The 14,242-nt window shown below is 38.9% G+C and overlaps 1 protein-coding gene across 3 annotated transcripts in view; it reads left to right on the top strand.

The window, feature by feature from the left end:
• The window catches only part of ITPR2 (inositol 1,4,5-trisphosphate receptor type 2), a 524,960-nt gene that overhangs the window by 113,485 nt on the left and 397,233 nt on the right, over positions 1-14,242 (top strand). For all 3 annotated transcript variants that reach the window (XM_036864824.1, XM_036864825.1, XM_036864826.1), the window contains exon 9: positions 2,074-2,169. In XM_036864824.1, the coding sequence (XP_036720719.1) occupies positions 2,074-2,169 (96 nt within the window). The remainder of the gene's footprint in view (positions 1-2,073; positions 2,170-14,242) is intronic.

The following is a 14,242-nucleotide window of genomic DNA, read 5'->3' as shown; positions in this document are numbered from 1 at the left end:
ACTTCCTTCTCCACAGTGAATTGCTCTAAAATTATTAGCCTTTTCATATAACTTGATGTAAAAGCTTTCTAGTATGATTACATGTTAAAGCATTACCAGTTTATATTTGTGGTAGGTTTATTTCTGCAATACTATGGGACGTTTCTGTATTGTGCGCTGCATCAGTCAGGCTTCACTCAGGAAGACTGAGCATCAGGTGTTTCAAGCAGAGAGGTATTTAATACAGGAAATTAGGTTTCAACGTTGTTGGAAGGACTGGGTGGGAGAAAGTGGGGCGGGGAATGTGGTCTTGTCTGAAGATCTGGCAGTGCCAGAAGCCACTCCTCCCTGTGCGAGCCTGCACAAGGCAGCTGCCACCACCTTTACTGGAGCCCTAAGAGGAGCCTCTGCTTCCCGCCCCTGTGCTACAGGGGAGCACTTTGAAGGGCGGGGATGCTCCTGAGTGTTGTACACAATATCTAGCCTATGCTGAACTCTGCTGTGAATTGCAGGATATTTAATGTCTTGGCGACTGCCCATTCATGCCACTAGCATCCCTCCAAAATCACTGTGATACATGAAAACACCCTCCCTTACCTATCTGCAAATTGTCCCCTAGGGAGCTGTACTACTGTTGCTAGACCCGCTAGTGTATAGGACAGGAGTTCTTAGTCTGTGATTCATGGTGAGCTTCAAGTTATTTGTTAACCTCTAGCAGTGGTATACAAAAGGTGTGTGTGCGTATGTGTGTATGTGAGACAACCACTAGATTTGATCAGATTCTTAAAGATATCTATGCCTCTCGCAAAAGGAGTAAGAGTTCAAACATTGACAGGATCACAGTAGCTGGTGGGATTAGCAAAGGATTGGTGATAGAAGGTCGATGTGAGAACTGAGCTTTGAAGGATGGGCAGGTGTTTGGCTACAGAGGGAGCATTTTTGTAAGACTTCACCCACTTTGAAGTATTTTCATCATTACCTCATTGAGCTTTTGGAGTAGCGGGAAGACATAGGAGCTGGAGTCTAGCAAAGGGCATTAGAAAGTCCTGTACGTTAGCACCCAGAATTTGATGCTGGGGTTGGAGGCAAACAGTATGAACGAGAAGAAGGAGGCAAAGAGTATTAATCTGTTGGAGAATAGTGGGAACTTACCTGAGTACTCTAATATGCGTTATGATATTTAATCTTCACAACAATCCTATGAATTAAACCCACTTGGTACATGAAGAAGCAGGCTTGAAGATGTTACGTTACTTGCTGTGATCATACCGTAGTAACTGATGGAGCTGGGACTCATAAACAGTCATCTTTGGACTGGAAAGCCTGAACTTTGCTACAACACCGAGCCACCTGTCGTAAGTGACAGTTGCAGACCCCACTTTCATTCTCAGTGAGCCTAGTGGCTCAGCATCTGGGGCAAGACAGGTTTCTAGGACAGGCATCAAAGGACATGGTGTTAGTAGACAGGCAACACATGGAAAGGGCCAGGAAGTAAGTTAATCCAGGGCCCTTGGCGTTTATGGTTCTCTCTGCCTGGAATGATCTCTTCCAATCTCTCTACACGACTGTCTCATTCTTATCCACCAGAGCGCCCATGCTGATTGCCGTATCAATCGAAAGTAGCCTACTCTAGGTACCCAATCATGTGCTCTATTTAGTTCCTCCTGGCACTTGCCAAATCTTATTCATTGAAAGCTCTGGTCTTATTCATTACTGCGGTCCCTGCTGCCTAGAAGAGTACCTGACACGTGGTAGGCAACAGATTCATTCATAATCTGTTGAATGAATGAATAAGAAACGTGGGGAAACCCCACCGTATTTCCAGTTTTGGCCCGGGAAACATGTCTTTTGAAGTAAGGCATCTGTATTTGCAGCTGTGAGGTGGGAGAATCATGCAAGCCCAGTGAGTTAACTGTGCAATTACTCATTTATGGGGAATTTTGTTTTTCTGCCACATTGTCCTCCTGAAAACGTATATTAGATCTGACAAGTTTAGCATGAACAGGCGGGCACCCCGTGTAAACTGTTGGCATTTGCTGGCCAGGAACATGCATGTCTTTTAGCCATTATTTTCGTTTCTCTTTTTGTCTGTAGGTAGTTCATCATGACCCATGCCGTGGAGGTGCAGGACAATGGAACAGCTTGTTCAGGTTTAAACATCTTGCAACCGGGAACTATTTAGCTGCAGAGGTAAGATTAATGGATATAGTGCTGTTAAATCTCTGATTCTGAAATAGTGGAACAGGCAATACAGAAGATGTTGTATTTGAAGAAACAGTTATTATGCACATTTCATTATTGCCTGTCGTGTTCTGGATTGGCATGTCAGTTGTTCTCAAAATGTAAATATTAGTTAAAACCTTAAAATAATTTTTGTCTTGAAAATGAAAACAGCAGCAACCACCACAACAGAACCGTGTGGCTAGTTTGTTGTAAGGGCATCTGGAATGGGGTATCTGATCTGCATCTGTGTGGGATCCATCCTGAGATTTGCTATTTAGCTTCACTCTTTCAGAATGTCTGCATTGGAGCCATGATCAGCGCATAGTCAATGTGGTGTAGTCTAGATAGTTTCTGGTTGATCTTCTGTGGGTATTCTTTTACTGGTGGGTGGCTTTCATTGTTCAAACCATTGGAGAGGAAAGGGTTTTTTCCTTGAGATACTGCACTGTCCTAAAACTGTCAATAAAAATGGTAAAAACTTAGAAGGGTCTTTTCTTTCTCCACTAAATGCATGTTGACAATCAGAATGAAGGGTAGGTAGATACAATAGTACAGATGTTTTAGCAATGATTTAATTAAAGTTTGGTTATCTGGTTTAAAACTAATTTTGAAAATATTTGATTTATTTTTTTAATTTAGTTTTTCTTAAATCTTTTTTGTAATTGAAGTATAGTTGATTTACAATATTGTGTTAGTTTCACGTATACCAGTTATACATACATATATATATATGTATCTACTTATATTCTTTTTTCAATGCTTATCCATTATAGGTTATTACAAGATATTGAATATAGTTCCCTGTGCTATACAGTAAATCCTTGTTGTTTATCCATTTTATATATGGTAGTGTACAGAAAATATGTTTTCAGATGTATGAAAATGTCCATTCATTCTACTCTCCTCAACTCTGTTTTTCAATTTAGAGTTTCTTCTGGGATTCTAAACCAAAATTTGGTGTTGGAATTTTTAGTATTACTAAAAATTTGTATAAACATGCTGACCCCAGTCTAAGCTGGAACTCAACCCTATTACTCTCTCCATCATGTTAATCTGTGATGATTTTCTTTATAGTACTTCCCACGAACTCACTTATCGTAAATTTTATTTTTTTGACTTTCTCTGTCATAATGGACACTCCCTGAAGGCAGGGATTTTTTTTTTTGTAACATCACCACTGTGTACCCAGCACTTATGACAGTGCCTGGTACTTCAAAAGCATTTGGTGAATATTTTTTGAATGAATGAATATGAAGAAGCTATTCAGGCTTCTCTAAGCTTAGAGAATGGGAAGAAGAAAATTTCGGGATTTGTGTCTGAGAGGCATTTGGAGCCATATTTGGGCAAATTAATCTCTCTAAACTCCCATTTCCTCCCCTGGAAAATGGGGATAATCACAATATTTGTATAATAAGAATATTAAGAGAATGAAATGAGGTGAAGTGCTTGGCATCATGTGTGACCATGGTAAGCATCCAAGAAGGGATGCCAGCATGATTAATTTTATAATATGATAAGTAGAGATTGTTCTTGCTTTTATAAATATCTGACTCAATTTTAATGAGTCTACTCGACTAAATGAAATAGAGCTTTGCAATTTATGGGCTGCTTGTACCATAAATGTTTTGAAGTAACTGTTCTGGAAAAGTAACCCTTTGAAAAATTAAGCTGTAAGGTAAGAGAATCTTGTCTAAAATAAGAATTAGAAAAGTCTACTGGATGTCCTATAAAAGATTAGAAATTAGTATTAAAATTCTTTTGGCGATGGGGAGGCATTCAATAGCAACACACCTTTGGTAGAGGGGGCCAGGGAGGTACAAGGAAGGGCAGCTGCTTGGTGGACGAGGAAGGCAGACGGGGAAGAGTGGGAAGCATGTTCAGGCAATGAGGGTGAGGAGGTATGTGGCATTGTACATTTCCTATGGATAATTCATGTATCACACGTAAGATGTGTGTGAGTTTAGAAGTGGTGCTAGAAGGTGGGAAGGGAGTGCTGGGGCCAGAAATGTAGGGCAGCTGTTTTTTTCTGGCCATGGATATTAAGCCAAGGAGAATGGGTTTTATATGTAACTTAAAGAGCGGTGTTCTAAATAATTTGTGTTCAAAGCAGACCCCTCCAGAGTGGCACTGTCCAATATGGTAGCCACCAGCCACACATTGGTTATTTAAATTAAAGTTAATATCCTTAAAATTAAGTAAAATTAGAAAGACCGGCAGCCTGAGAAGTCATAGAAGCAACTGGAAAATCAAATGGGCTGAGTCATAGATGCCAGGCAAGGGAAGATAAGAATTTCAGCAAGGGGGGGAACGCTACCGAAAAGGTCAGGAACAAAATGTCTTTACAATATTTGGCAAGAATAGGGTCATCTGTGACTTCACTGAGAGCATTTTTAATGGAAACCGGAATGCAGGGGTTGGAGGAAGGGATGAGGAAGTCAGGAAGCAGAAAGAAGTGCTGACTGAGTTTTCATATAGTGACTGCGAAGGGGGAGAAATATTAATAAAAGGAGAGTAAGAGTCCAATTAGACAGACTTTTATGAAGTAGCTTTAGAAAAAGTAAGGTGGATCAGCTCTTTTTGTATTAAAAGGGAAGGACCTATCACAGGGCAGGATTTGGCGCTGCATTACTCTTCTCCCCCAGCTTTTCCACTCTCAGCACACCGATTTATAATTTAAAATATTAATTTAATGTGCTTGAGGCACCCCTGGTAAATTGGATGATGTAATTTTTGAATTGCCTTTGAGTTTATGGTGTTTATATTGTCCAGTGTGGCAAAGAGGGCCTAGAGTAGTGGGAAGAAAAGTCCCAGGTAGACCACTCACAATCTCTCTGCCTTTAAGCAAATAGTTAACCTCTCTGAACTTCAGTTCCCTTGTGTGTAAACAAGGTGATAATATATATTACATGGGATTTTTTGGAATTAAGGAATATCTTGGGAATTTTCAGCACCTTGTACATAAAAGGTATTCAGTAAGTGTTAGGTCCCTTCACTTCCACTGGGAGGAAGGAGACAGAAAATACGTAGTAGTGTTTATTATTATTATTTTAAAATTTATTTTTATTTTCCAGAACTGACATTTCTTTGTCAATCAGATAACTTAATGGGGAAAAAAGTTGAGAGGCTCACCACTGGCTACCTTGTGCCTAGAACAGTGTCTGACATTTAATTTACATTCAGTAAATAATGGATAGTCTAATGAATGAATCATAGAGACAAGGAGGTGCACATCCAATCATTTCACTTTACAGAAAAGGAAACCCAGACTCAAAGAGGTGATTTATTTTGTCCAAAGTTAAAAAACAAGATTAATGATAGTATCCAGGCTGAATGCTACACTTGCCTTGGTTCATCCGTTATCAGTGGTTCTCAGCCGAGGGTGATCTTGTCCCCAGGGGATATTTGGCAATGTCTGGAGACATTTTTATTGTCTCTGTTGGGGAGAGGTGGCTCCTGGCATCTAGTGGGTAGAGGCTAGGGATGCAGCTAAACATCCTATAATGTGCAGGACAGACCCCACAACAAAGAATTATCTGGCCCCAAATGCCAGTAGTGCCAATGTTGAGAAACCCTGATCTCTGTTATACTGAAATTACACAACCTTTTATTGACAGTCTACTAGGTGGAAGCACTACTTTGTTATTGTGAAAAAACCAAAGATGATTAACATTTTGTCCTTGTTCTTTAAGAATTTGCAATCTAGAGGAGAATTAGATTAACTCATCACTAGGGCATCTCTTTTGCAATTGTTTCCAGCACACATAAACATCTGAGATAACTGGTTTTGTGTAATGTTTACATTATTAACATCTATAGAAGACCATGATAAATCTCACAGTAAGTTTAAAGGGCTGCAACCTTAAGTGTAAGCATATGTGAGAAAAAACACCTAAAATTTTTACTTACACTTCCTTGACATGATATTCTGTTTAACCAGTACTTACTGGGTGGCTAAGTTATTCAGAAAAATGTAATAAGCTTATTGTTTGTTTAGAAATGAAGGGGGAACTAACTAAAGAAAATCAGACCATTCGTATGATGAAGATTCTGTAGTCTAAATATAGAGACAAAACACATAAATTGCAAGCTATTCAAGAATAGCACCATATTTTGTGTGTGTATATGTGTGTGAATTGTGGAAGACATCTAGGAATTAGGACAGTGATATAACACTGTTTAAATTTCTCTCTAAGTTACTAAAGTGAACCAACATTTAGAAATGGACCCTTATTCAATTTGAATATCTCCAACAGTATTGTCTTAGGGAATTCAAGGTTTATTTTTGAGTAATATACAGTGCTAGAAACTCATGGACAAAATGTGGAACAAAGTATTTAATTATGAATTAGGTAATCAGGGCATTTGTGGCTGCATCAGATAATGCATTGCAGTACTGTATTATTAGGCTGTCTTCCTATAATGTCAGTTTCTGTGGACCATACAAGAAATTAGGTGACATGAGGGGAAAGTAAACAGTCATGTATTTTTGCTTTTAATATACAGGACAGTTTTGCTTTTAATGTCAGCACACTCTGTGCCATTTTGCTAAAGATCTTTTTCTTGTATCACCTTATTGGTTCAGGAGAGTTCACAACCATGTCTGTGGGGCAGAAAGTAAATTTATCATATTTTGAATAGGATAATATGGGAGCCTTAGTAAATAGTTCTTCTACAGTCATGGGGAGAATGATAAATCAAATATCATAATTTCTGATCTGCTGAATTTTCTTTCTTTGGATATTATTAAAGCAATAACCTTTGATGATCCTTTCCAAAACAAGATGGAGGGACTAGTGCAAAATAATTTTGTTAAAGATTTTATAGTTGCCCTTTTAAAGACTGCTAGCTTATTTGTTTGTAGATAGTCCGGACTTCCACCAGATGGCAGTAAACACTTATTTCCTAACTATACAGTAGTCTTTGGATTTAATTAATTAGGTAAAAACTTTGTACTCAAGAACCTGTACATTAGCATAGAATCTTATGCATATTAGGGCTGTAGCTTTAAGTAGCCCAATGTTTAGTTCTCTATCAAATGTACCAGCCATAATACATGAAAAGGGACTCTCTCTCTCACTCTCTCTTTCTCTCTCTCTCTCTCTATACACACACACATATCACACACATATATATACATAGACATACAATATTTATATATAATAGAGGAATATACATACTGGACCCTATACACATGTATAAATATATATCAAAATAGAAATGATGCCTTGCACATATAAGCATACAGTAAAGGTTATTTTTCCCTTCTGTTCTTTTCTAGACCTAACAATCAGCATAATAGGTTGGCTCTGAAATGCCTGGTCATTCGAAAGAGGAACATATTATTATTTACAAATCCACATGTGATGATTTTATAACTTCAATGATATATATAATAAAAATTGATCAAAAGACATTTCATTATAAAAAAGTAACATTTTTTTTTACGAAAATGAACAAAAATTATGGACTTACAACTTGTGGTCTGCTTCTTGCTATTGTTAGAGGGACAGTTGCAGCTGTCTTTAATTTGATAAGTGGTACAACCGTGACTTTCTCTCTCTAGGTGTTCATGGTATTACTCTCTCTCTCTCTCTGCCGCTTTTCTATTCTGACTTAGTCACACTCTCTACCTGACTTCATTCTGGTCCTCTTTGGCCTCTTAAGTGAGGACTCCCTTCAGAGCTTAGTGGTGGCTGTTTGCTCTTTCTCTTCTCTGTCACTCACTCCTGTGGCTGCAGTGGGTCGTGACTTTGATCTCGGGTATCCTACTGCCACTGAAACTCAATAATCATATCTAAGATGGACTGTTTCCCCACAGAGAGTGAATTTTCTTAGCTCTGGGTTAAAAACTTGGGAGTCATGATAAACGTGTTTTTCTCTCTCAGTTTATGCATTCAGGTTCTCCTGACTCTGTCTCCGCAAAATCTTTTGCATCTGCTTTCTCCTTTGCATTTCAGCATTGATATCGTTGGGGCTCTGCCACCTCTTACGTGAACCCCACACTTGGTTACTTTGCTTCTTTCATCATCTGTCTCTGTCTCCTACTAATTATGGCCAAGTGAGGATTTTTAATGCACTGTTTCTGCAGACATTTTCCCAGTGATATTCAAAATCTTTCTGAAGATGCAAACCCTTTAGCCTGTGGCAAAAAGCCCCATTGGCCTGGCCTCTTCCTACCTTGGATCACACCAGTCCTCGTTATGGAGGTGGGAGGGAAGTTATATGCTATCAGGACTAAAAGATGTAGCTTTGGAGCCCTCAGACCTGTGCTTCTGAATAACCCTGCCGCTCGCCAGCAGTGTGACTTTGCATGGGGTACTTCACTTGATGCCTCCTCTGGAAAATGGGGCTAAGGGTCCCTTCTAATAGGATAATTATATGGGGAAATGAATGAGCTTTAAAAGCATATAAAAAGTATTCCGTAAATGACATTTATGGGTCTTCTCTCATCAAGGCTCATTTTCTCACCTATCTGGCATTGGCTCTGCCTGCACTGCCTGTCCTGTTTACCCCCTCTTCCTTCTTCTTCTTTTTTTTTTTTTTGCAGTTTTAATTTTTATTTTCTTTTTTAACTTTTATTTTATATTGGAGTGTAGCTGATTTACAATGTTGTGTTAGTTTCAGGTGTACAGCAAAATGATTTAGTTATACATATACATATATCTATTCTTTTTCAGATCATTTTCCCATATAGGTTATTACAGAATATTGAGCAGAGTTCCCTGTGCTATCCAGTAGGTCCTTGTTGAGAATCAATTTTATATAGATAATCTTTCCTTCTCTCCCAGTCATTTTGAATAATTCTACCTATCCTTCAAGGCTTCGCTCATATGCTACCTTCTCCATGAATAATTCTTCAATAAATTTGCCCACCACAGATCCCTCCTTCTTCTGACCTATATTATTTGTAAATTATGCATTCCTGTCTTATATCTCTTGTCACATTCTATTTTGTATTACTGCTAACTGTATTTATGTCTTCTCTTCCCTCCTAGATTGTAAGGTCTTGTGGTCAGGGACCATATTCTCTTTGTCTTTGCTAAAATACCATATGCCACCATGCTTTGCCCATTATAGATGTTCTATTAATATTTATTGAGTAAATGATTGAGTAGCATATTAGATCTCTCTCTCTCCAATGCCAGATTTATAATTTATTTTTTAACATGAGGAAATATTTCCTTTAAAGCCCTAAAAGATTCGGGAGTCTCCACATCACTATGTCTTTTTTCCCCGTCTTTAGAAATGTATTTTTTGGATTCATCCTTAGTCTAATTACTTAATTACTGTGGTTATTATGGTTAGAGTAGGAAATCAGCAGTATAATTAAAACATATAGTAAAGCGTATATTTACTTGGCCTTTAGTTAATATTGGTGAATTTATGTAGCCATAGATTTGTTTGGTTGCTTCCTCCTCCTCTTTCTCTTTCCTTGTCTTCCTGTTCTTCTTCTCCTCCTTCTCATTATTATCACTTTAATGAATCTACTGAAGCAATAATTTTATTTATTTTTTAATATATTTTAAAAAATTTTATCTATTTGGCTGCATCAGATCTTAGTTGCGGCACGCGGGATCTTTCATTGCGGTGCACAGGCTTCTCTCTAGTTGTGGTCCGCGGGCTTAGTTGCCCCGCAGCATGTGGGATCTTAGCTCCCCGACCAGGGATCGAACCCGCGTCCCCTGCATTGGAAGGCAGATTCTTAACCACTGGACCACGAGGGAAGTCCCTGAAGCAATAATTTTATATAAAAAAGACCACATTGCAGCCTGTGAGACACAAGATGAGGCGAAATCTAACTGATCGGCACCGTCTTTAGTATTGTTGCCAAAGACATGAATATATAAAATTTAATGACATGTAATTAGTATGATTAGGCTTCAGTCATAGACTTTCCTCTTTTACAGATGAGGACCCTGAGTTCCATGGAGGTTAGGCGACCTTTCCTAAGGCCCATGGCATTTCATTCCAGACCAGAGTCTGGAATCCGGTTCCACACACATCCCTCAGGAACTGAACTGGGTGATCCTAAAAGGGTGAAATGTGTGAAGACAATTTTAGAAAGTAACATTGTCTTTAAGGTAGAATATGACCTCTGTCTTAAAGGGCATACATGACTCCTGTTTGACTTAGGTACGTTAATTCCTGTTTCTGTACACATTATAGTTATGGATATGTCATGGCTTCCAGCATGAAGTTAATATACTTTACAGTGTCTTTAACCAACTAGTCTAACTGCTTGCTGAATGAAAACTTTGACCATAAGGTATATCCTGGTTAAACATGTTATATATCTTTTGAATATAATTTAGCTATAATTTTAGTATGTATTTTTTAATTTAAAAAGAAAAGTCTGAATTCTTCAAACCGAAAACAAAAGAATATAACACAGTGATCCTTTATTTTAAAAAGTCACTTTATTTTATTTTTATTTGGCTGCACCACATGGCATGTGGGAATCTTAGTTCCCCGACAAGGGATCGAACCTGGGCCCTGGCAGTGAAAGCACCAATTCCTAACCAGTGGACCTCCAGGGAATTCCCTAAAACAGTGATCCTTGACTAAAAGAGCTAAATAAACCCCTTCTGTGCACTATGCTGACCTTTCATTACTACAGAGTAAAAGCGTGTCTTTTTGAGTTTGGTTAACCAGTAGATAGGAGGCCAGTTAATTCACTGTCTTTTCACTTTCTACCTTTCACTGTTGGATTCCAAAAGCAGGAATAATACTGTTTTGGAACTGATTCGTTTATTCATAATTCAAGGGAATTTAAGGAGCCTGAGGTACGCATCTCTATAGAAAAATAAAGTTAAACCTCAGATCTCCCCAATTGCTGGCCTAGCACCAACAGGCAACTTGTAACTGGATTCCTGTTTTATCATCCCTCCCCCACCCCCATTGTCTGTCTGCTCTGAAAACTGAAAGACTGCTGTCCATTGGCTCTTGGACTTGGTTCTGCCTTCCAGCCACTCCTCTCCCTTATACCCCCAGTCACTTTCCGATTTGTTTAACCACAGTTTAGCTTTGTCTGTTCTTAGATTTCATATAAATGGAGTCATACCATGTCTGGCTTCTTTCACTTTAAAATCGAGATGTAATTGACATATAACATTGTATTAGTTTCAGGTGTACAACATAATGACTTGAGATATATATATAACATATATATATATATATATCTATGTATATATTGACATGATTACCACAGTAAATCTTGATAACATCCATCACCACACATAGTTATAAATTTTTTTTCTTGTGATGAGAACTTTCAAGATCTACTCTCTTAGCAACTTTCAAATATGCAATTCAGTATTATTAAATGTAGTCACCATGCGCCGTCACATTACCAGGACTTATTTTCTTATAATTGGAAGTTCGTGCCTTTTGACCCCCTTCACCGATCTCTCCCACTCCCACCCCTGCCTCTGGTAACCACAAATCTGATCTCTGTTTCTATAAGTTCGTTTTCTGTTTGTTTGTTTTAGATTCCGCATATAAGTGAGATCATACAGTATTTGCCTATCTCTGGCTGACTTATTTCACTTAACATGACGCCCTCAAGGTCGATCCATGTTGTTGCAAATGGCAGGATTTCCTTCTTTTTTATGGCTGAATAGTATTCCATGGTATATATTTTTGAGATCCACCCTTGTTGTGTACATCAGCAGCCCATCATTTTATCGCTGAGTAGTACTCCATTGTTTGAATATGCCATATTTTGTTCATCCATTCTCCTGTTACATGACATGCATTTTTGTCTAAGCCTAATTAATTTCTGGCCCTATTTTATGTCCCTACCATTGTTCCCCCCAGCTTTCCCATCATCCTCAAATGAATGTGCCTGTTTTAGTTGATTTTCCTGGAAAATGGTTACCTCTGCATACAGAGTTCTTTCTTTAGTTGAGGAGAGCTTTGTTTTCCATAATCTTTGATTATTGCTTGTATTCCACTGATTTTCTCTTCCTTCTAGTATCCTGGTTGCGCATTAGTTGATACCCCATTCTCTGGTCCTCCGTGACTATTTCCTTTTTCCTAATTTTCATTTCTTTACACCTTTCCTCTATGGTGAAAGATAGCTGTTCCATTTTTATCCTTTGCATCACTCATTTCCAGTAATGTCAACTATGCGTGTTCCTGCTGCCGACATGGACTTTAATTTTGTATTTATGTTCTCATTGTTATTGAGATCCTCCTTAATTTAACTTCTTTTTATATTGTGATTATTTCTTATATTATTTTATTATTTATCTGATTATTTTTATATTATATTTTTGCTGTTCATCTTCTGCTGCCTTCATATGGAGGCAATGTTTACTTGCACTTTCTTGAATATGCCAAACCATTTCCTGAAAATTTATTTTGTATCATACCATAGATAATATTCAGAAAGACTCCGAGAAAGAATCCCCCCCCCCCCCGTTTTAACATACTTTTTAACCAGTCCCATGTTGTTTTTTCCTGCTTTCCTCCCTTATTGTCCTCAGACAAGTGAGCTCCATGCAGAAGCAGAACGGTTGAGTGGACGGTCTTTTTGTTCCACTTCTTTTTTTCTCAGTCCTCTTGCTAAATCTTCAGCTGCAGGGCAGTCTGCAGGGTCCTGATGTACTTCCCAGTTCCAGCAGGTGTCAACTCTGCATCCCTGGGCTCTCTTGAGGCTGCTCCTCTCCCCGGCCCCTCTGCTATTTTTCCTTTATCACACAGTGTCATTCCAGCCCACAGCAGCTACAGTTCTTTCTCTTCTTGCCCTTTCTTCAGACGGCGCTTCTTAGAAAGCCCTCTGCCATCATCTGCTCCCTCCGCTTTCTGCCCATTTGCTTTCTGAGCTTTGTTGTATCTCTCTGGCCATGAGAAGACAGAGAGAGGTAGTGGACAGTGGGTGGGAGGATGGGGGAAACAGTTTTCTGCTCCATCTCACAGCAGCTTCTCAGTGATGGAGAAGCACTTCAGTATAGGTCTTTGGTTGGTGAATACTCGGGGTCTCTGGGTTGGGGGCACATAGTGGAACCACAGCAAGTATCTTCTGAATTGTGTTCACCTGGCCACCAGCTTGAAGTCAGGTTGAGGTTTTCCATGAGATGACAACTGGGGAGTTATTGCCTCTCCCTCAGCACTATCGGCTTTATAATTACTGTCAATTCATTGATGATTTGGGGTTTAGATGGTTTTCAACCTTAGTGTTCAATGAGATTGAGAGTGTTTTGCTTTGTTTTTGATCATTTTCAGTACCGTCATTAATATTTAGTGATAAGTTGGGAGGGGCATTCCTCAGAGCTACTAGCCAAGTGTCATTCTGAGAAAGACTCCCAGCCTTACATCTTAAATGGTGACTTTAATTCCCTGGGGTTGCGTATTGTATACACCAACTGATTCACATTAATAGGATTACATTCAATTGGACGACTTGTTATTTTGAGAAAACACCTTCTAAACCAGATGCTTTACAAATGATCAGCGAGGACATCTTTTTGAAACTGTGTAGTCAGGTGGGAGTCAGGAGTTACGGATGCTAAGCAGCTGGAAATGTGTGGGCGAACAGGCAGCACGTCCAGAACTCATGCTTTCTCATTGGGATGACCCCTAAACTCCACAGTCCAACCCAGAGACATGTGTTCTTTTTTTTTTTTTAACATCTTTATTGGAGTATAATTGCTTTACATTGTTAGTTTCTCCTGTACAACAAAGTGAATCAGCTATACGTATACATATATCCCCATATCTCTTCCCTCTTGCATCTCCCTCCCACCCTCCCTATCCCACCCCTCTAGGTGGTCACAAAGCACTGAGCTGATCTCCCTGTGCCATGCAGCTGCTTCCCACTAGCTATCTATTTTACATTTGGTAGTGTATATATGTCCATGCCACTCTCTCGTTTCATCTCAGCTTACCCTTCCCCCTCCCCGTGTCCTCAAGTCCATTCTCTGTGTCTGCATCTTTATTCCTGTCCTGCCCCTAGGTTCTTCAGAACCTTTTTTATTTTTTAGATTCCATATATATATGTTAGCATACGATATTTGTTTTTCTCTTTCTGACTTACTTC

This window comes from Balaenoptera musculus, chromosome 10, assembly GCF_009873245.2.
Source record: "Balaenoptera musculus isolate JJ_BM4_2016_0621 chromosome 10, mBalMus1.pri.v3, whole genome shotgun sequence".
Taxonomy (NCBI): domain Eukaryota; kingdom Metazoa; phylum Chordata; class Mammalia; order Artiodactyla; family Balaenopteridae; genus Balaenoptera; species Balaenoptera musculus.
This window is presented reverse-complemented; position numbering and strand designations above follow the sequence as displayed.